This window comes from Pterocles gutturalis, unplaced genomic scaffold, assembly GCF_000699245.1.
Source record: "Pterocles gutturalis isolate BGI_N339 unplaced genomic scaffold, ASM69924v1 scaffold6306, whole genome shotgun sequence".
Taxonomy (NCBI): Eukaryota; Metazoa; Chordata; class Aves; order Pterocliformes; family Pteroclidae; genus Pterocles; species Pterocles gutturalis.
Genome location: NW_010100197.1, coordinates 61,669 through 84,053, shown reverse-complemented (window position 1 = coordinate 84,053; position 22,385 = coordinate 61,669). Strand labels below are relative to the sequence as shown.

The 22,385-nt window shown below is 41.3% G+C and overlaps 1 protein-coding gene across 1 annotated transcript in view; it reads right to left on the bottom strand.

The window, feature by feature from the left end:
- The window catches only part of HECW1 (HECT, C2 and WW domain containing E3 ubiquitin protein ligase 1), a gene marked incomplete at its 5' end in the record, with an annotated part of 125,589 nt that overhangs the window by 52,291 nt on the left and 50,913 nt on the right, over nt 1–22,385 (bottom strand). The window contains 6 exons of the mRNA XM_010078769.1: nt 1,434–1,555; nt 4,193–4,323; nt 9,378–9,528; nt 14,900–15,001; nt 18,404–19,768; nt 21,020–21,120. Coding sequence (XP_010077071.1) covers nt 1,434–1,555; nt 4,193–4,323; nt 9,378–9,528; nt 14,900–15,001; nt 18,404–19,768; nt 21,020–21,120 — 1,972 coding nt within the window. The remainder of the gene's footprint in view (nt 1–1,433; nt 1,556–4,192; nt 4,324–9,377; nt 9,529–14,899; nt 15,002–18,403; nt 19,769–21,019; nt 21,121–22,385) is intronic.

Below are 22,385 nucleotides of genomic sequence, written 5' to 3'. Positions count from 1 at the left end.
TGGGTGCACCAGGGGAACAAAAAATGTAATGTAGCTTTATCCCTCCACGGAAATAAAATATCTCAAAAATGAGAGCCTTTCCCATTTTAATTCTAACTGCTGGATAATATTTTCCAATCTCAACTTCATTGGCGTAATTAATAGCTTGAAATTTTAATAGGGGCTTGTGGTTAAAATATTACAGCCATGTTAAGCCAAAAGTTATGTGGGCTGTTATTTCTGTACAAGTGGAATCTGTATAACCATTTGACAGATGTTTCAATAGATTATTCTGGCTCTCATATTAGAGACAACTTTATAAGCTCAAACCGAAGGCCTCTCTTGGCTTTTTTTATTTCGGTGAGAAAGAAAATTGGGATTCAGTCTCTTGTGAGCTGTTCCTTACACCACTATGGAATCAGTTGCTCATTTTGCAAACAACTATGCCAAATGAAAATTATATTTCTCCCAGCTATATATCATCATATATCACCCTGTCAATGGAAGAAATTATGTGCATTCCATAACCTAGTTCAGGTAATATCAGACGAGTTAATATATCCCTTCCTCTGAAGGACTTCATGGGCAATATCATCTCTGGCAGATGTTTGGAGATGGACAGCTGGCTTCAACCTGCAAAGCACCACAGCCAAAACTCAATGTCTGTAGTTAGCTTAAAGACCGGTGCTGAGGCAACTCCTGAAGTGTTTTCCTTTTTCTTTCCAAAAGAAAGGTCATCCCTACCAAGAAATGGATGATTTTCCAAATATTCAGAAGTCAGGTGTAGATGCCTAGCTGAACTACATTCAAGATATGGAAAACTAGGACTGCATCTGCTTGTGAGATTTCCCTGTCTGCTTCCTCCTGGTTGACCTAGCATTACATTTTTTTCCACTCCATGTCAGGCTTGCAAGAAAACATGCAGATTTATTGAATTAATGGAAAAAAACCCAGTTATTTGAATTTCTGAAAATTCATTCTCATTAGTGTTTTTTTCAAAATAGCTATGCTGACTCAAGTTAGTATTTCTTTCACTACGTTATGCCCATGAGTTTCTTGGGAGTGCAAACTGCAGGAGCTAATAATTTTTTTCCTCATTTTCCCTGAGACTTGGTGATATCTGAGTAAGATTTCTCAGGAACATGGCTCAAAAGGCAACAACCTCACTTCTTGCAGCAACAGACAACAGAATGAACCAAGCCAAAACCAAGAATTCCTGCTTATTCTGGAAGGATAACATTAATGAGCTTCTCTGTACCAAAGAATTCCTTGTGTGAGGCAGAATTCTAGCAAGAGTCTCCTTGGAGCAACTTGCCTGTACTGTTCCCTCAGAAAGGGCAACTGAGCCCCGTGTCACACAATTTCAATTCACTCTGCATTCTCCCCATAGGCCTAGGGTGCAGCATTTGAATTCTGAAATCAGTAGCGTGGGAGTGCAAATTGTAACTACTCACATAGTTTGCATGCAACACAGTGAAGAACTCAGGATTGGTGATGAACTTCACAGCCGGAGACTGCAGCAACAAGGTGATTTTTTGAGAATTCACAGGAGAAAGGGAACCTTCCCTCCTAATCTCTGGACAAAAAGAAAAGAAGCAGAATCTTATTAACGCAGCAGCAAGTGCAGTCTACTATTTAACCTTTACTGAATGGCTGCAAAAGTGACACTATAAAAAAGTCACCATCCTGCCCAGTGTGCCTACCTTCTTTGTGTTTCCAACACAAGCCTGCTGTCAAACTGGCAGACGTTCTCCTTACATTTAGAGGTGCAGTGCTTACAGTAGCAGTCCAGGAGCTCGATGCTTTTCTGTACTGTGTGTTATAAAACTCTGTGTCACATCTACTGCTGTCTCTAAATATCAGTGTGACCACAACAGGTTTTACCAGCTGATCGTTTGGTTCAATACTGACACCCAGGTTCCCAATCGAGCCCGAGGTATTCACCAGCAGAAAGCATTTGGTAGCAAGACAGGGTTAAGGAAGCTCCCCTCTCAGCCATTCACATCCATATTGGTGCTGTGAAGCACTGCCCTTTACTTGTAATTGCATCATTTTTGGCAAGTCCATGGTTTTGGGGACTTGTATGGTAAAGAAAACAAAAAAAGACACAAAGGGATTATTTTAATCTGTATTGATTCATGAAGCGCAGGAGCAGAACCGAGGCATTTGAGAATGTAAACTCTGTAGAGGTGGGAATTCCTTGACCTTCTACAGCCACCAGAAAAATGCTTCCTACCATGGAATTATGGCTTGAGTATGCAGTTCTGGCATTTTCAAATACAAGCCAATTTGTATTTGCAGTCCAAGGAAATTGGATGCAGACATCATCAACAGGACAAATATAGATTCCCATTTTTTCTTATCAACTATATTTTTTTTTTCTTTCCTGCTAGACACATCATATTATTCTATGTACTAAAAACTGCTGACTGGATCCATTGCTGGAGTTAAATGGATTTGTACTGGTTTAGAATCTGGATTAACGTGCCTAAATTGCATTCCTTCTGGCATTTTTCATTTCAATTAAAAGGCAAATAGCAAATGCATCATATTGCGGCTTTCTCTTATTCTCCTGTGGTTTACATCACCCTTGATCTTTTAATTCTTGTCATTTTATACAATATTGACTTTTTCCTCCTAAAAGCAAAGCAATTATCTCTAGCAAAACTCATTTCCTAATAACTTAAGATGACATATACCACACTCATTAGCTCTTCGGGGTTAAAACAAAAAAGTGAATGATACATGATAAACTGACCTAAATACTTACTCGTGGCAATTCCTATGAAATTACTATTTTATTATGTAGGCTATGATAGTAAATGATTACACATATTATGAGTAATAACTACATTACTTACAATTTAAATACTAATAATACAATGTCTACATCACTTCCATTTCAGCCGGTAACAGAAAGGACTGGGTTCTCCCGATACGATACAATGTAGGTAAAAGGGGCCCATAAATTGCAATACAAAGGATTGCAAATAAATTTTTAATATCAAACATCCTTGTTCAAAATTGATTTTCAAGCTAAAAACACCTAATAGGTCTGGAAAACAAACAGGCAAAATCAAGTATTTTTCTAAACTTGTTTAAAAAGAAAAGACCACTATTTCTCTGCGTAATTCTGCCTATTCACCATGGAACATGAACAAAATTCAAGCAGACGTTGTGTTGGTTCTTTCCCTCTGCCAATGCTGTTTACAGAGGAATGGCAAGAGAACGGCAAGAAGTCAGATTTATTTCCAGCAGATAACACAGAGCACAAAGTTAGGTGGAGGTGAGAATGATGCAAAGGAAGAGAACTGGACATTCATTTTGGTGGTGCAAGTTCTCAGACAAAGCAGAGAGTTATTTTTGCGGGTCCACAAGTTGCATAGTGGGTGCTAGTCTGATTGCTGGTGTTTCTTACCTGAAACAAACACTTAGGCTATAGTTTCACAAACGTTTTAAGAAAACATGAGTATGACGACCACCAAAGAGAGAAGAGCTCCCTGCCCATCCCATCCTGCCCTGGCTACACATTCTCCTCTTCTCCTTTGTAGTGACACTCATTCTTGTCTTGTCATCTAATGAGCCAGATGAAAGAACCAACCAGGCTGTAAACAACACTGAGGACAAGAAACAAGGTTATTTTTCAGGCAGATCAGTTCTCTGCTCTGGTATGGCGTGCTGTCACGTGAGTTAGTGATGAGCAAAAAGACAGCTGTGCCTTCTTCAGTGGCAGCCCACGCTTAGATCAGCTCATAGCTATCACAAAACTGCAGCTTTAAACCCACAAGTATTTCGTACCTGATGCCAGGGCCACTGCAGGTGTGACCACATGGACAAATGTAGCAGCACAGAAGCCAGCCCAGGGAGAATAAACTGCAATGCCCCAAGATCAAAATCACACTGCAGCAAAAATAATACAGCATCATTTTTGCAACTACTAAGCTGAATAAAAACCAGATGTCTTTTCCATTTTAATTTCAAATAGCCCTTTACTAAAGAAAGAATGGTTTGTCTGTCTTAGAAACTGTTAAGAAAGAACTGAGGGCTACCTTTGTACCTGTAGCTTCAAGTCTAAACCTCTTTTATTTTAATTAGCTTTTGCAACCCAGTACAATAGAGTTCCAGTCTCCCGTGGAAATGCAGATTCCCCCAGAACCGAATGCCATCACTGAGTGGCACTGAACATGCTGCTCAATAGTTTTTTTCTCCATACCTGAGCTTGGCTGGGAAGGCTCTGCCTCGGAATCACTTCCCCCTCCGGTGGGAACTCTCTCCACCCTGTTGTTTACCACAGCATCATCTTCAGTCCGCTCTGTTGCAATAGTTCGCTGGATATTTTGGTATCTACATACATTCAGAGAAAGGAATGACATGCTTTAGTTAACAGAAGAGCTTTCTGGTGCTTTCTTCCTTAACAATCAGCACTGTTTCTGAATGATTCCAATATTTCTGTCTTTGGTGTATGACAGAGGAAGAGCACAGCTGACTCTCCTCCTTCAACTGATGCAGCTGCTCACGCTTGGGCCAACCATTACTCTGCAAATATGGCATTTTGCACTGACTAACAAATAGCTACAGAGGGTGCAAAGCAAGGAAGACTCAAAGGTCAAATGTAGACAGGTATTTAGGCTAGAGGTTGCTACTAGGATTCCTTTTAAAACATCTGGACAGCTGGAACCAAAAACTCCTGGTGGCTATGTTCCCCCTCTCATTTAGTCTTTTGGTAGCATAACCAATGAAGTAAGGATCAATCCTGTGATGCACCGAGTGCCCTTCTTATAATAATATTGGATGCACATGTTCAATCCTAAAAAGGTAAAGGCTACTAAGAGTATTGACAAAATGTTTATTGCAATACTGCACGGCCAGCAGTTGGGAACACCTCCATTGTGGTAGGCACTATGGAATGGAAACCAGTAGGTAGTGTGACCTCAGAGAGCTACAATCTAATTGATATGACAGCCACAGAAAAGTGTAATAGAATGTAACACATGAGCTGAGTGAGCAGCGTGAACGTGCAAGTGTTAAGTCCATTTTTGGAAATGTGTGGGATTGGGCATTTAGCTTGGGTGGTGACTAGTTGCAGAACAAGGAAGAAGAAACAATACAAAGATAACCAAACAATAGCGAGGAGACTGACAGAAGAAAAATCTGAATAAAAACCTGCAAATGCCTTAAAAAAATCTATAATGTCATTTCCATCCTAATCACAGAACTAATTGCCACATTAGTTGATGTCAATGGGACTGATCATGGTCTTAGGGATGAGCCCAATCCTAAATACTTTACCAGATCAGGAACAAAATATATCCCTGACTGCGGGAATAATCTGGAGTGTTTTGAAGTTGCGTTACACAGAACAAAGTCTAGTTAATGAATAAGATGAAAGATCAAGACTTCTTTGGCTTTACTGGCAAGCTGTGAATGTAAGTCTTACATATTAAATAAGAAAATATATTTTATATACAGAGAAAGAAAAGAAAAAATGTAAGGAGAAAGAAAGAAGCACAAAGAAAGAAAAGGAATGAAATAAAATAGTCTCTCAATTATTTTAACTATCTTTTACTCCACCCCAACATTTTTAGTCCTTATTTCTGGATTGCATTTCTGTATGTATACAAAAGAGGATGGCTTTACTGCCTGCATTTAACATGATTCAAAATTGTCTCCCATTTTCCAGATACACTTTTTTTTTCTTTCCTCAGCTCAAGTTCTGACTTACAGATTTTATTTACTTTCTCTCTCTTTATTTGTTAATGCACACTTTATTCCAAGTTAGAAGTTAGTCAGGAGTTAGTTCCTCAAAGTGACATGGGAATATTAAAGCAGTTAAGATTTGGCTTTTACATCTCTCAACAGACATCATCTCCAGCATCTCACTGCAACCCAGTTTTGGGCAGAAGGGCTGGAGATATTTAAGAAAAATAAGTTTAATAGATTTATGCCAAACTTTCACGGTACTACATGTGTCCCCCAGTACTCAAAGTCATTTGAAGCTACATTTAGTGTATATTTTTGAAAGCTCAATAACCAGCAGTTTTAGAAGATTTTTATAAAAATTGGGGGTTCTGTGTTTAAGTAAACATCCATCTTTACAAGGAAATTCTGATAGCAGATTTTGCAACAGCATTAATTTACTGCAGTTTTAAACCCTCTATTTTAAATTTCTATTCACTTGACTGCAGGCAACTGAATGAACTTTCCATTCCAGGACTGGAGGAGTTTTACAACACCCACATGCAACAAAAGAAAAAAAAAAAGTTCATATAATCAAGGGATATAAGCACATATATAAAAAAACCTTGTAGCTTCAATTTAGTTAGTTGGTTGAAAATCACTACTGGCAAACCTTAAAGAGTAACACTAGCTGTATGCCAACAAAAGGCTACACTTTTCTTTTGGGTCTCAATACTATAAAATCATCTTATATAAATACCAGAAAATGCCAAAGTAATTGGAGAAAACACTGAAAATGCAAAAGTTACGGGAATGCCTCTGGAAATTTCAGTCTTCTTTCAAAGTGTTTTGTCAAAGACACGGAGGTTTAGAAACACCACACTGTGGCTGTCTTAACTATTAGGGTTATAATTTCTTATGTTACTTATTACCTTTTAAATTAGAGCAAAGACAAGTCTAGATATACACATACTGCAAAGCTTTCCAACAGAGCCTGGACAATGAGGGCTGTCATCAGCTTTGCTAGGAAGTAAGCAAGTCAGGCAGTGCTGTAGAAAATGAGCAAGAGTCTTTAAAATAAGACGTATGGATGTCTCTTTGGAGTTTTCCCAATACCTTGATTTTATTTTTGCATTCCCTGTATCCTCAAGTGGCTATTACAGCTAATGGAATCTCAGAGCACAGAAGAAAAGCAGGACTAGGCTCAATCACAGCTATGGGGTTTTTTCAAGCTGAATTTCCAAAGCTTTGTGGTTTTTGCTGGGCTGGAAATACCTAGCTTCCTTGTAATATTTTGGTCTTTCCATTCTCTTCCACAAATGAAACCAGGAAGCCAAAAATTGAGTAGACTGGTTTAAAAAGAAAAGTCGCCAAGTTTTTTTAAACTGCTAAGTGATTTTCAGTCCAATTTTGTTTGAGGTTACAGCAAAAGTTCAGGCTGCTGCTAATTCTATCAGCAAGGTCTATGTTTGCTGTTACCTCACCTAAAATGATTCTCAGGTGTGTTTGCTGAAGAACATTTCAAATAATGAAGTTTGAAATACAACAAACCAGTATTTCGAAAATGAGCTCTTAAAACAAAGCCCGATCCTTCATAGTGCTGATAACAACCATTCACGAAAAGTGTTTTTCCTCACAATCCTGAAATCTGCAGACATGAAATATTTGAAATTAGCTTTAGGACAATAATAGTTTTATTCTCAGATATTCAGTATGAAACTCTTTTATTAGAATTTTAGGAAATGTTCCCAAACTTGGGAACAATAGAAGACCTTTGTATTCAACTTCTCAAATCAATAGAGATCTTTGGCAAAGATAAGAGAATCATCATCTCTTTTCCTCTGTCCCAAGAAGCCATGACAGCTCATGTTTAATAAGTTGCAGAGTGCTTAGTCTGCAATGGGACTCAGGTAAGGAGAGAGATGCCACCATTGAAAACCCCCTACACTTCTCACTTTGTAATGGGGTTTGTGAATACTAAAAATAGAGAGATTCAAAGAATGTCAGTCCTATTATCTGTCAATCCCAACCCAAACCCGTGATAAGTCATCACAAAGAAAGCCATGAAACCATGGAATAACAAAATTTGAAGCAAGGAGGTCACAAAGACAATGCCTGCCCTTCAGTTTCTGCTGAGAAAACTGGTTTAACGATTAACCTGTGTTAACTAACAGAATGGTAAATTCATAGCAGACTTTCACAAGCACCTATTCCCTTCACAGTTCTGCTGCATTTACATGAGTTCAACCTCAACCAAAAAAAAAAAAAAAAAAAGCACTGATGTATGGTCCACAACTGAGCCTTCTGCTCTCTGTGGCAGATAACTTGTTTAAGTGGCAGCCAAATAATTTGTCAGTCTGAGCTTCGACATGGCCCAAATCGCTCTTAAAGACAAATGCTAAATGGCAGAGAAGTAATGTAAATCCTCTGAAGGAATCTACACTAAACATCCACTTTCTTTAGGCTTTTTAATATCAGCATGGTAGCTTGACACATTCTGAGGAAAGCTATAATGAAAGAAAATATTGAGCAGGTTCTTTCACCTCTGCAAGGCATAACATGTTATGAAATGCCATCCAAAATAATGAATTTTGGTGGGAAAAAAAGATAAATTGTTCAAGAGTGTGTTGATGGCGTCAACTTATGCTGCAAAACCACGGCTTTAAGAAGGCTGGTTTGCTCTCCACAAGTTACATTAACTTTCTAGTTGCTGTCATTCAGGGCCCAGTTCTCTTTACACATTGTAGCTCCCAAACTATTCCGCACTCTGAAAAGAGTAGTTTGAAACTCTGCATCCTTTGTCTCAGCCGTGGATCTTTCTCTTAGCACAGGATAAAAGACCAAAAAACTTCTGTAGCATTTTACATGCTATAGTTAGAATATAATTTCAGTTTTGCTTGTCTTGTTTCTAGAAACCATACCATTACAGTAAGGAGGGAATAAAAAAAATCAAACCCTCTTCTGAAGTAAAAAGGGAGGATTTTTGACCAACTGTTTATTTTTTCTCTTCCGTCTTAAATTCAGTCCAAAAAGCAAGCACGAGAAGGAAATGGATACACAAATCTATGTGTGGACTAGTCAAACAAAGGGAAAATGTGCACCAGGTTAAGAGATGTCTCAGCCAGCTCAGAATAAACTGACAGATTTACAGGGCCCAATGCAACACTAAGCAGATCTAAGTCTGGAAATGTGTACAGTCCTATTAGAGCAGTGCTCTGCCCTGGAAAAGGAGACAGACCTTTCAACAGGCCTAATTAGCTGGAGGAGAAATGCCACACTGATACGGCAGCACTATTTCAGTAACAGCCAGCTCAGAAACCTCTGCAGCATCACACTAGATGCTGACCCATCGATACCACTCCTACAGTTAAATAGCAAAAGTCACTCCATCTTTTGGAAGAACACTCCCTCCTCTTCTGGGAGTCATTTCAAAACAGTTTTCCAAAAGCCTCTTCTTGCTGTTTGAAATGTTTTGCAACATCTTTCACTCAACAGTGCTTCTCATGTGGGCAAGTCTGGGTATGGGGCACCCACAGCAGGCACAACAGCAGGCTGAAAGACATCATCAGCAGGGACAGGAATGTGTACATCAGACTGGGACAAGGAGGAAAGATAAATCCTTAGGGAGCCAATGTGATGCACTGGGGAAGGAAGGAAGCCACTGGGGCAGCGTGGAAAAAAGGGAGCGCAGATCTGAAGGGAGCGTGGGTGCAAATGCTCACCGCCGATTCAGCTGCTCCATTTGCTGGATGGAGCCAGACCTGTGGATCCCATCTGGTGTTGCTGCAGCTGTGGGCCGCTGCCACGTGGTGGTTCGGTTGACATGATCAACGTAGAATACCCTCCCATGGCTGTCTATTCGAGCTTCCCAATCTAGGGTTGGAAAAAAAGGAAGGGGTAATGCTGTCAGTGTGATGCCTTCCAGAAAACCTACATGCGGGAGACAGATACACGCACACAGACATCTACACAGACAGGGTCTATACACACTAGAGATACTATATATATATAGTCTACATGCGTGCAATATACATTACATGTATATATTCAAAGTATACAGTCAAATGTGTATACATACTCTGTGCTTGTCTATATATGCAGTACATGCATATACATGAACATTTCACACACAGCACATAGGTAGCCTATGGAATTCACTGCCATAGACTATGAAAAACAAGTGACACAGTGGCTACATTTTTTAAAGGGCTGGATAATTTTACAGTTAATAATACTAATTGGCTGGATTCATTGCAGGTTGGGGTAGCCACATAGAACCAACTCTTAGTAGAAAAGGATTACATGTGAAATAATATGGCAAATCTCATGTTTTCGTTTTTGTTATGTTTCAGAACAGAGTCATAGAGTCACAGAACGGTCTGGGTTGGAAGGGACCTTAGAGATCATCGAGTTCCAACCCTCCTGCCATGGGCAGGGACACCTCCCACTAGCCTAAACACATTTCATTTCTCTCTTTTTTATGAAGTGGCTTCGAAGGATACTATACAGCAATTAAAGGCTCCCCTGAAAACTGATCACAGCCTGGTCGGACGCTTACTTAGAAATCTCTGTAAACAGATGAGTATCATAAAGCGATTGTTCTGATGAATCCCAACTAGATTGAACGTTTGCAGCATAATATCGAGCCTTCTATCACTATTGTTTCCTACTAATGTTGTCCCATGATTGAAAAATAAAGTTATTTGGTATATGATGGCTTGTGGAAAATGGTAATGTCAATAAAAAAAGCGTTTGGAACAGCAGAAATTCAGAAGTGAGCAAGCTAGCAAAGCCATATATCAAATTGGTTGGAATGTATGGAGTAGTGATATAAATTAGACTTGCTAGCTTCATATTTCTACATGATCCATCAGCTGCTGACATATCTATGTAAATATATGCACATACTTTCTACACGTGTTTATATACAAACCTCACTCACATTCACACACAAATCCACATATGGTGATTACCTTTGGGGGCAAACACTTCCTCTTACTATGATACCCTCCTCCCTGATGAGTCCATTTCTTCTTCTATGGTTTTCTGTGATCAAATTCAGGATCAGCCGGATTTCATACTTTATGTATTTTAACTCCCACTCTCTAAGAGTAGGACTGAAGTTGTACCTTTTCTTGCTGTGTCTGGAAACCTGTCTTTCATGACCAATTCCCACCCCCTGAATGCTGGCCCTGGCTAAACTCAGATCCCATACTTGGGCTGGTCCCAGGCAGGTGTAGGCTGTGTTAAGTCTATGGCTGGCTGCTCCTGACACATTAATCTCAAAAACCTTAAAAGACAGGCACTGGGAGTCCTTGGAGGAATTTTCTGTAAGACTCCAAAACAACAAGAGCCATATGCACATGCATTATTTATTTCAAAGCTGGCTGTAAGTAACTCAGTCCTTATAGACACAAACCCTATAGTCACTCCACAGGGATACATACACATACTGTCTCTCCCTGTGAACATCACTATGGCATTTTAAGGAGAGGACCTTCTCTTCCTCCCACCATGTGAAGTTTCCCAAGGATGTTGTAGCTGTTTCAAGAACAAGATCACAGCTTTGTGAAAACGATGGCTAAAACATAAGACAGAGAAAGCCAGCACATCAAGTACAACAGATGCACATTGAAGGAAATCAGACGGACACATCAGGCAGGCTGAAGGAAAGAAAACAATCTTGCTCAGAACAAAGGTGACTTGATGTACCTTAACATCACTAAGATCATCATTTTCCTTGCTGTTGTCTGGCAAAGGACGAATGTTAGCCCTCACCCCACACTACTGTAGCATACACGTAACAAGTTGAGAATAATAAAGGTCAATGGATAATTAGAAGCTCGTAGGCAATGCTGTTGATCCACTCTCTAGGCAGCCTACAGAAGGCACCAGCTGGTCATATTGGTCTGAAGCCGGCCGATGGACACTTACTAAGAATAATACTACCCAATTATACAGTCAAACAAGGGCTTCTTGTAATCCAGCCCTGTGCACTACCAGCTCTAGAGGCTATGTTGCAGTGTTTCTCTAATTAAACTCACCCCAGAGTTCCTAAGCTCCTAAGCACAATACTTAGAAATCTAGGAGCACCAAAACTTGTCCAGAGCTTGGAGGTCACAGTGAAAACATCAGGTCAGGATCACACAGACTGGATTACAACTTCAGGAAGGCTGTCTCTGTTGGATGTATCAGACATCCAACAGCAGTTTGTACAGACATGAACTACACCTATCTGGGAGCCCTGCTTTATCCATTGCTTTATGGGTATATATGCCTGAAACCATGGGCTGACACTTGCATTGGCATGCCAAAATATTAGGAACTGTGTGTCCCATGACTTTTGAGAAACCTATAGCAGTACTGCTCCTTGAAACAGCATTTCTCATCAGCTGAATAACTTCTTTGGGTCATTTGGGAAGGCTGTCAGAAGGTGTTAGGTGCCAATACTTTTGCTGTTACACAGGTGGCAGGTACACTTTCTACCTTTCCCACAAGACAACCTGTAAGTCACACAAGTCCCTGAAGCTGCATATGAGACCAGATTTGTGGACAGATGGATGGATACCCACACAGAGAGACAAACAGGCTGGCAGGCGGACTGACAGACACAACTCTCCTTCTGAGCTGTGCTTCAGTCCCTTCATGCTACTTCAGGGCCACAGGTAGTCTAGGAAGCAGACAAATCTCCTCAGGGTCTTTCCTTAGTTTTTCAGGCAAAACAAGCTGGTGGCTACAACAGAGACCAACTTCCATCTAACCTTCCCAGTAAGAGCATGCTGGAGCACAGGTGGGGGACCGGACAGTACTGGTTCTGTTCTCCAGCGATCCCCCTCCATCAGCCAAGTCATATTTCACAGCAGCCCCTGAAACTGCTCTGATTTATACCAGAAGACGCAACTTTTCTGGCAGGACCATAATCCTGGCAGGGCAAAGTAAATAAGCTGTCTTTTCCTTTCCAAGCTCAGCCACACCTTCGGCAAAGAGCAGCTCTGAACTGGGCACATGTATTTTTCTTGGCTTCAGTTCTGTAGGGTTTCCAGCAGTACTAGCAAACACACGCATAATAAGGGGTGACTACTAATGCTGTCAAGAGGCCGTACAAATCTTCTGTCGATCTTGTATAGGCCTTAACATTCAGACTGGTCATTATGACATTCCTACATAAATAATAAATCAGTTCTACCTTACTTTCCTAAATAAAACCATCTGCAATTAACTTTCCTCCCTGAGACCAACTGTTGTAGGGTTAGGATGAAAAAAAATATTCAGAAAACTATTCAAAAGAGAAAGAAGACTGTCCAGAAGATTCTCTATGACCAAAGTAAAACCAGTCAATGCTGAACTTGCAGCACTGGCAAACTATCTTCAACTCTACTTTGGGACTGAAGCTAATGCTGCATGTGAGAACTAAGCCAGGTTTGATTATATAACTCAGGTTTAAAATATAAAGTTTCCTCCTTTCACATGATTGAAAACTATTTATCTAGGATTAAGAGGCATTAAAGGCACGGAGATAGTAACACTGAATGCTAGAAGAAGAAACATTTCTAGATGAAGGCTATAGTTTTCATTTTGAAATTACCTTAAAATTTCATAGAGAGTTTTTGGAAACAGGCTTCCTAGGCGATATTATCCAATTCAACTTTTTGCCGTCCCAAATTAGTACAGTCTATTCCTATTAAGATCAATATATTTAAGACCATGGTGTCAGCTTTTATTGCAAAAATGATGTTATATGCAAATGCTAAAATAAAATCCTACAAAGTGATATCACTTCTGTACTGTGCCATCACACATTGCATTTCAGGTCCTTAAACCCTGTTGTGAAGGCACTTGTGAAAATCAATGGTAGAAATACTTGCCCCTTTTGAGGATAATCACAAGAAAGAGGAAGAACATTAAATTGGCGATGGAAGAACATGGAACAGATTCACAGTATGTTTTGTTTACCTGAGCTGGTGTCAGTGTCCTATCATTAAGTCATCTAATGGGGAATGTGCTCTATTCACAAAGTGTTGAGGTAAGAGCGGGAGGAAGAGAAATAGTTGCCTGTTACAGAGGTAACTATTCCCATTTCATCATTCACTGGCAAGCCACAGTGGGACTCTCATAAGACTTCACTGGGCTAAAGGCATTTGAATCATTCATGCTACTGTGCAGCTGACGCCAGCATCGGGGCTATTTTTGGCTTAGGGAATACTGACAGCATGGTTGGTGAATGATTAATTATCTGTCAAGAGCACCATAGGCCAAATAAGTGTGTTCCCTACTTGGGCTTTGAAAAAAAATAAAGTGCTTTGTTTATCCTCCTGGTTGTTTTTCTGAGGCACTGCACATTTTAGGTTGTTAAATCATGTGTTGAAGTCGAAAGGTGATCAGCAGCATGTCGCAGGGCATAGAGTGCGCTCTGCTGGGCACCGAACGCCAGTGCAAAAAGCAGGGTAATCCTCCAGGAATACACAAGGGCAAGGCTACAGAGACAAGTGAAAACCTCTTCAGCAGTCGATTTGGTGGTAAAATCCCATATTATCAGTCTGAATATCAATCACACAACTTAAGATGCTCTAATTTTGATCCAATGCAACTGCAGATGCCATTACAGTCCACAAGGAGCATAACTGATTATCAAATCCATCCATAACTGATTATCAAATCCAAAGACAGTACAACAAGACCACTCTATATGAGCTGCCTTTTCCCAGCTTCTACTGGTTTTGCTCAGATTTGGACCTGTCTGTCCCAGGAACATTCTGAATGTGAAAGGGTTCTTGCTGGATCTGCAAGCAGAGCTGACAGATCACAGGGACTGCCATCCCAAACCACCTTCGAAGTTGGTTATGGAAAACCTGGAGACAAATAGTCTAGAAAAAAATCAGCGTACTTTGTTGATACACCACCCAAAAGGCTTCATAGTAAGGCTTGTGGAACACCTGGCAGATACTCACTCATTCCAGTTTAAACAGACTGACTGGCAACAAGGAAATACTATTTTTTTCATTTCATGGTAGCTAAGGAAGAAGACAGACCAAAGCAGAGGGGGGTTATGGAGCTTGTCCGAAATAACACGACAACACTTGAAGTCAGGATCAAATAAGTGAAACAAAAGGGCATATAGCTTGGGTTCTGGAGAATGTATATGCAGAACAGATGGGATTATTTAGAAGGACATACTGACCTCTATACTGTTTGACTTAACAGGAAAAGCTGAAAAATGCAATAAATTAAAAAAACTAAAGCTTACTTGGTGGAAGAGGCTCATCGATAGTTGGGTAGTGATGATGGTCTGGCCTCAGAGAAGGAAGCTGGCTGACTGGCTGAGAATTATGGAGTAAAGGACAATCACCTACGGACAAGATATTCAAGACATTGACAGTCATTCACTGTTCTCACAATGTGGTTCAAAAAATGTGCTACTGTAAAACAAGTGACTTTTAAAAAAATAGGTTAGCCTGGTGTACTAGCTGCTCTGGTTATTCCTATTTTCAGGCACTATTTTAATAACAACTCATATGCCAAAGATTTATTAAAATAATGCAGTCAAGGCTCTGATCTCAGGTTTGAGTCATTACTAAACTACTGTGGGCCAATTCTGGACTCATAGACACACAAGTGTAAGCGAGAGAAGAATCAGGCTTGATCTCTGAGAAATACTGTGCATGTACAACCAAACTCAAGCTTCTGCAGGAGTTGGCAGGAATATGCAAAATCCTGGTTCCGTTTTAAATTCATCCCACCAGTGGAATATGAGGCTAAAAGCTGCCTTGGATCTCCCTCTGCTTTTCTGAAAGATCAATGGCTGTACAAGTTGACCAGAATGTCAGGATTTTGCAGTCCCTGCAAAGCAGAAGATCATCCCCTTCGATAGGTATTTTTCAAAATTCAAAGAGTCCATCTTGGGTGGAAAGAGAGAGAAGGACCAGAAACAGGTAGGAGACAGGTGGTAGAAGAGGAGGACAAAAGATAGCAAGACATAGTCAGGATCTGAGATAAAGAAAAAAGACCTGAGATACGGAAGAGGGAAAGAAGAAAAAGAAGCAGCAGCAGAAGAAGAGAGAGACACACAGTACACAGTGCAGAGGAAGTTTTAAAACACTAACATTGTATATATGTCTATATATCCAAATACGTAATAAATGAAACCTAAGCAAATGTCCAAACTCACGTTCTGTTGAAAGGAACAAGTAACTTAAGATCCAGTCAATGTTCATAGAATCCTTTCAGAAACCAAGAAGTTATAGTAGGGATGAAAAAGCATTCCTTATCTTAGACTTAACTGTGAGAATAAGGAACCTGCACGTTAAAACTTCACAGGTTCCAGAATTAAGATTCCTTCTTGGTCCGTCCTTAAAACCTTAGAAACCAGGACTTTTTTTTCCTACTAATGGACACATTTTCATACCGTGTGGCATCAGTTTTTCACTTAGAACCTCCAGCTCCAGGTGGGCCTCTTAATACAGATACAATCTGAATTGCATTTACATGCATCAGAAAGATGCAGCTTAGGGAAAAAATATATTTAGCATTTCCAACATCACCAGAAAATTACACACAGATACTTCAAAATTCAAAACCAGACCATTCAGCTAAACCAAACTCACTGTGTGCTGGCTGGTTTAGCTGTCTTTAATGTCAGAATCTTAATAGTGTAAGAACGAACAGTTTGTAAAAAACCCAAACATATAGCTATCAAATGTAAAAACACATTTACCAAAAAATACGTTTTTTCATTAAACAACTAACAGCTAGAAGGCAGAAGCCAGTTTTGTATAAAACTGCAAAAAAACTCACACCATCCAGAAGCAAGAAAAATAACTCGGACAAAAATACTCTCTTTTCTAGGTGCTCTGCTGATACCGTATGGCCTGTCAAATGTCTCCATCAAACCCCTTGTGTATAGGCGTATCTCAAAGTTGCATCTGCTGCATGTTTTGAACAGACAGCAGTTATGTAAGTTATTACTGGCTGCTAAAACTCCATCTCTCATAGCTTTAAGAATTGTGCTGTTACTGCAGGTGTTGTAGCACCAACTACAAGATCATCCACCTTTTTTTCTTTACTTACCTCACCACAATTGACTCTCCCCTAGTCAAGATAGTTACGCCAAGGCAGCAGAGGCATGGTAGTATCAGTCACCTGGAGTGGATGGAGGTGACCACATCTACTGTATTTGTAACAGCTGCCAAGTCATGAAGCAACATGCACATTTACTGAAGCACCCTTGGTGATATCAAGAGTGCTAAGAGCCGGACTGCCCTTCAGACATACTCTCTCTCAGCTCACCAAAGCAAAGCCACCATGAACACTGCAGCGCCCTTTATACAGGCTCAAGGGGCACAACCTTGGAACTGTGCTGAATCCATAAGCAGAAGACACACTCTCCCCCCACATTCCTCTCGAAAGTACACACAGTCCAAAATAACCATCAAATCTGTAAGCATGGTCTCACGCACACACGCTCGTGCCCCCTTAGCTATAATGCTGTCCACACGCAAAGACCCTCCCCTGCAAGGAAGGGAACTGTGGGTTTCTATACCTCTGTGCACTTCTGAGAATTTAATTCTTTGGGATAGATTCTGCTCTGCAGAGCAAATACCTCCCTAGGCCCAGCTGCCTAGAAAGTCTTGACACAGCCCAGCACGTCAGGCCACCCTTACACCTTTCTTCCTGCTGGGGCAGGGTCTGTGCTTGTGGGAAGGTGGGGGTAAATAAACTGGGAATAGAGAAGGAAAAGGTAGAAGGATGCTTCGTGTGGGGTTTCCCAGTGATCCCCAAATCTGTTATCCTTTTGGTGCCACTTTAATTTGGTATCATTTATGGTGGGAGACGGATGACTCAGGATTTGGGAATGCAAAGACTAACTCTTGACCTCGCTGCATACTCCTTAGCTGCTGCTTTAGCTGGAGAAAAATGATACGTTAGCTGAAGAAAAGGTGAGTGATCAAACTCACCCTTCAGGTAACTCCATATGACATAAAATGAGTTACCAAAGGGATGAATTTAATGTAATGGTTTGGAAGGATTAGGAAAAACAGTACCTAAATTACAAAACCAGAAAATTACTTTCTTAACTATGTTTTATATCTAGAGAAGGATAGGGAGATGAGAATTTTGTTCCATATAGTTCAATTTTCAAAGCATCTAAAAAAATATCTCTGCTGAGTTGCTCTATGGTCTGTGAAATCTGAAGTAGATTTGTTTGATACTTGGGGAATTGGAACAAACAAGGCTAGAAAACTGGGTTGGTAAGAGACAAATACTTGCATTTCTCCATGCTTATGACTGTGTACGGCTACCCATCATACACAGACCCTGGACCAGATCTCTAGCTGGCGTAAATGAGCGTATGAGCCCCTTGACAAGCACAAGCTGGTCCTTTCACTGACTATCAGAGACATGGCAGCACATCAGATATGTGAAATGGATCAATCCCAGGAAATAAGGAATGAGTTGGTGGATGTGATAATGCTGACCTGCCACGTAACTACAGTAGCTAATCTTGATTTCATAATGATGCATGTATATCTACAGGAATCCATCCATACAGATCCCCTCTGATTTATTTGGATTTGCTGGCATTTTTAAGGGCAGGCTGAATTATCCAACCCTCCCTGATATCTAGCCCAGCTCACAGCCCCAAAATTTGTAAGAAATAAACCGTGAGCTATCTGAAACCTTGATTATCTGATGCCTTCTGTGACATCCAGATAATCCAGGTTGCTCAGCGCATTGATTCTCAGGATCTAACCTTCTCTTCTGCTGCTTGGACCTGCTACTGGGGTGTCTAGACTCTCTGTGGCTCTTTGTGGATTCCCACCATGAGCTACTAGTTCATCTGGCCACTGGGAGGAGCCATCCACTTGCTCCCTGTCCAGCTCAGGGCTCTGTACTGAATCTGGCACTGACTCAAAAGCACTGTTCTCCTCCTCATCATCATCCTGTGAGGAGAAGACTGTGCTCTCAGAAATCTTTGCACTGTCGACGGAGGAGAAGCGGGTATGGCTGGAGAAGCGATTGTTACTATCATAACAGGAGGTGCTGTAGCAAGAAGTGCTGTAGCAGGAGGTACTGTAGCAGGAGGTGCTGTAGCAAGAGGGGCTGTAGCAAGAGGTGTCGCACGCCTCACATTCGTTGTCACCATTGGGCCTGGAGCTCGCATCACTCTCGCTTCCTGTCCTGGGTTGTTCCCCGTCCAACAGCCCACCATTTAAGTCAGGGAGTTGCTCATCCAAGGTCTGGGGAGGCACCGTGCTCTCGCTGAAGTTCTCTTCAGCCTCATTTTCCAGAGGAGGCTCTACCGCCACTGTCTCACTCTCACTGACCACCTCATTCTCCACTGCCTCCTTGACTGTAGACTCCTCATCGTTCTCCCCACCGTTGCCACCATCTTGCTCTTCTTCCCCATCGCTGCTCATCTGTGCCGAGGGCAGGCTGTGGAGCAGGTTGTGGATCCGTATGTAGTGCGTGCGAGGGGTCTCTGGCTCACCGCAAGCTGAAGCTATGACCGTCTCAAGTTCAGACACAGGCAGAGAGCATGGCCTGTTTTTCCTCTTTGCTGTGGTCCTTAGTTGTAGTTTGTTATCTTCCTCCTCCTGGGCTGAAGCTCCTTCTTCTGAACTCTTCTCTAGGTCCTTGCCCGCATGCACATCTGCACTCACCTCATCGAAATCTAATGTTTCTGCACTGGTCAAGACTCCACCATCTCCCTGAGTACTGGAATTGACTTTGTAATTTTCCCTAACTTCAGTCTCAGGAGGAGACATGCAAGCTAGCAGAGCCAGCTGCTCTGTGAGGTCCGTAGCACTCAAAGAAGGCAGCACTTCTCCTGGGACGGATTCCAAGGGCTCAGGAACTGGCACCGCATCAACCTCCCCATCTCCTGCTAGCTCTTCAGATAAGCTGTTCGGGTTGACTTCCCCAGGTGGTTTGACAGCCCCTGGGCTATCGACACTGTTCACATGGTATCCATTTAGCTGTTCTGGAGCTGCACTTTCTGAGGTCACTGTGTTGATGCATGGAGGCTCACCGAGGCTTTCCTCTGTGGGGTTGTTCACAGGGCTTTCCTGGAGGCCAGCTGGCTCAGGATCTGCACTAATGGAGACCTCTTCATCATCTGTATGAGACAGGGAAAAAAATTACTTACTCCTTTAGCAAGAAGCGTTGACTGAACCAGAAGCTTGGCTGTGGGGGCACAGGCGTCCACAGCAATCTGAGAAAATTAAAGAGCATAAATTACAGTGTGAAATGAGTGGGCAGCTGAGCAATTATCAAGAAATGATGATTTTTTTTTTTTTTTTTGCTAGGCAGCCTCGGTACAGTGGTTTTAACAACCATAGGATTTACGGTGGTAATCTGTATGCTGCACCCTGCCCCCTTGCAATATAACCTGAAACTTCTTGAAACTTCTTTGAGCCAACTGGCCTTGGAGGGAATATAATGGGAATGACAAGGAAGCCTTCCCTGAGGTTTTAATGACATTTTTCTTGTCATTCTGAAACTGACAGGGCTCCACACCAGAGAACTTAAAAAAACCTGTTTTTCACACTCTGAAAGGTGGAAACTTTCCTCAAAACATCTTTTGATGTGATCCTCATCTGTAGCACCTCCTCCCAGATGCTAAACAACCCAGCTTCTTTCACACCATCCAAACAGCCAAATGCCAGATTCAGGGTTTTCCAGCAAGAGGCAGGTCATGATTTTCAACCACTAATGCAGGTGCTGTTGGCTTGACAAGGCATACCTGAGAGGGCACTGCCATAGAGAGACAAAAACTCCCTGAGCAACACTTTGGAGAGTTTGGCACAAAAATCAAGGTTCAAACGTACACCATCAGGACAGTGAATTCCTAATAACTACAAGAGAATGTGAACCAAAACCAAACCAAAAGGGAGGGAAGGAGGGGAACACTGAATTATTTTCTATTCTACTTTTTTCATTAAAAATAATCAGAATCAGAAAGTTCCTAGTCATCTCTACTGTTACATTCTCCATTTTTACTTACAAAGTGCTCAAATGCAGATGACTCTACAGATAACAGCCCATCTAGGACTTCCCCAGGACAAGTAATAGAAAAGAGGATGAGAATTTAGTTTTCTACCCTCTTTTCTCCCAGTAATGTGGCAGAATATTTGAAGCAGCCAAGAACAGGGGAATACGAGACACAGGTAGCTCTAAGCTAAGGGGAAACATGGAAGAAGTTGTGACTCACGATGCATCCTGTGATGGGGGACTTTATGCACTTTCCTTTGCTCATGACTGCACCTAAAGTCCCAGAGCAGCCAGGAATGAATTCAGATTTCTGAGGAGAAAGAATGCAAAGCAGAAAAAAAATCTAGATAAATTATGAGTTAAGACTGAGAATTACCTGGATGGATGGAAGAAGTTATCTCAAATCGGAACTGCAGCTGGCCACTGACATGATCCGTAGGAAGCCTCCGACCAAGAGTGTAGCTTACAACCCTGTCCCTGAAAGAAAACAAATATTGTCACAATAGACTATAACCTACCCAATATCTACTGTGCATAGATAAAGCTGCTGTGTCCTACAAAAATACATAACAGTTTTCAAAGGCTATTCAACCTAGCCATGAGAGCATGTTGACTTGCATACGAGAGAACGAATGGCAGAGAAGGAGAGGACAATGTCTTCAATTACAATGGAACAGCTGAGTCAGTGAATAAGACAGGCTTCTGGGATACACAAGCACGTATGTATATATAGAGAGAGAACGGTGGGAATGGAACTTCTGCAGTATGTGTATGAAAATATCGACATGGGAAGCAAACAACTCCCACTTCAGCTATTGTAAAAAGACTTCACTTCCCTGCTGATCTGACTATATACTTCTGTAGAACCTCGCATTTCTGTATTTCCTTCCCTTTACCATCTGCATAAAATTCAGCTTTCCTGTCCCTTTTTTCAAAATCCTGTACAGGCCAGTCCCCGCTTACCACCTTCTCTTTTCAAACTGGCTGGATGACTCTCTTCGTCTCTTTCCACCCCTCTTACCTCTATGAAGCTGAAATATCAGGAGAACACCTTCCTGACAAGGTTGATCAATGATTCCATTCTGTCCTTGTGCAGGTCCCTCCCTTTGCCACACTTCATCCACCCCTCAGAACAGAATGAAACTATAGAAGAGATTATCTTCCCAGCTGCCCAAAATGAGGCTGAATCAATGTTTGCAAAGCATTTTTTTTGTATAAAGGGTTCACTAAATAGTAATATTTATACATCTTTTGAAGAAACATAGTTCACTTTCAGTTGGACCCAATATATTTGCCAGAATAGTTTCACATGCATCAGAAACTCATATCCATGAGACGATCTCAAGATTTGTGTATGAACTTCCTGAACTTGTGTGTTCACTTCTCACTGAGCTTGCCTGAGATTTAAAAACCAGTATGGTATTAAAACTAAGCCAGATCTAGGTGCAGGTTGGACACACTGCTCTTGGCAAAGAATATCCTTAGATAGGTGGTGCTTACAATAAGGAATTAAGATAGGAAGAAATAATCAGAAGATGATGACAAATCTCATGCAGAGGGAAGTCAGTTGTATCAGTTATAGGGCTCTACCTTTCCCAAGCTGTTCTTTTCCATCTGGTTTCTAAAAAGCTACTTTATCTTCCGTACTTGAGAAACAGAGAGGTAGCTTAGTCCCTTCTGGTAGATTCAGCTGTCAATACCATAGCCAGATTCTGAACCAGCGGTTCAAGACCACTTCCAAC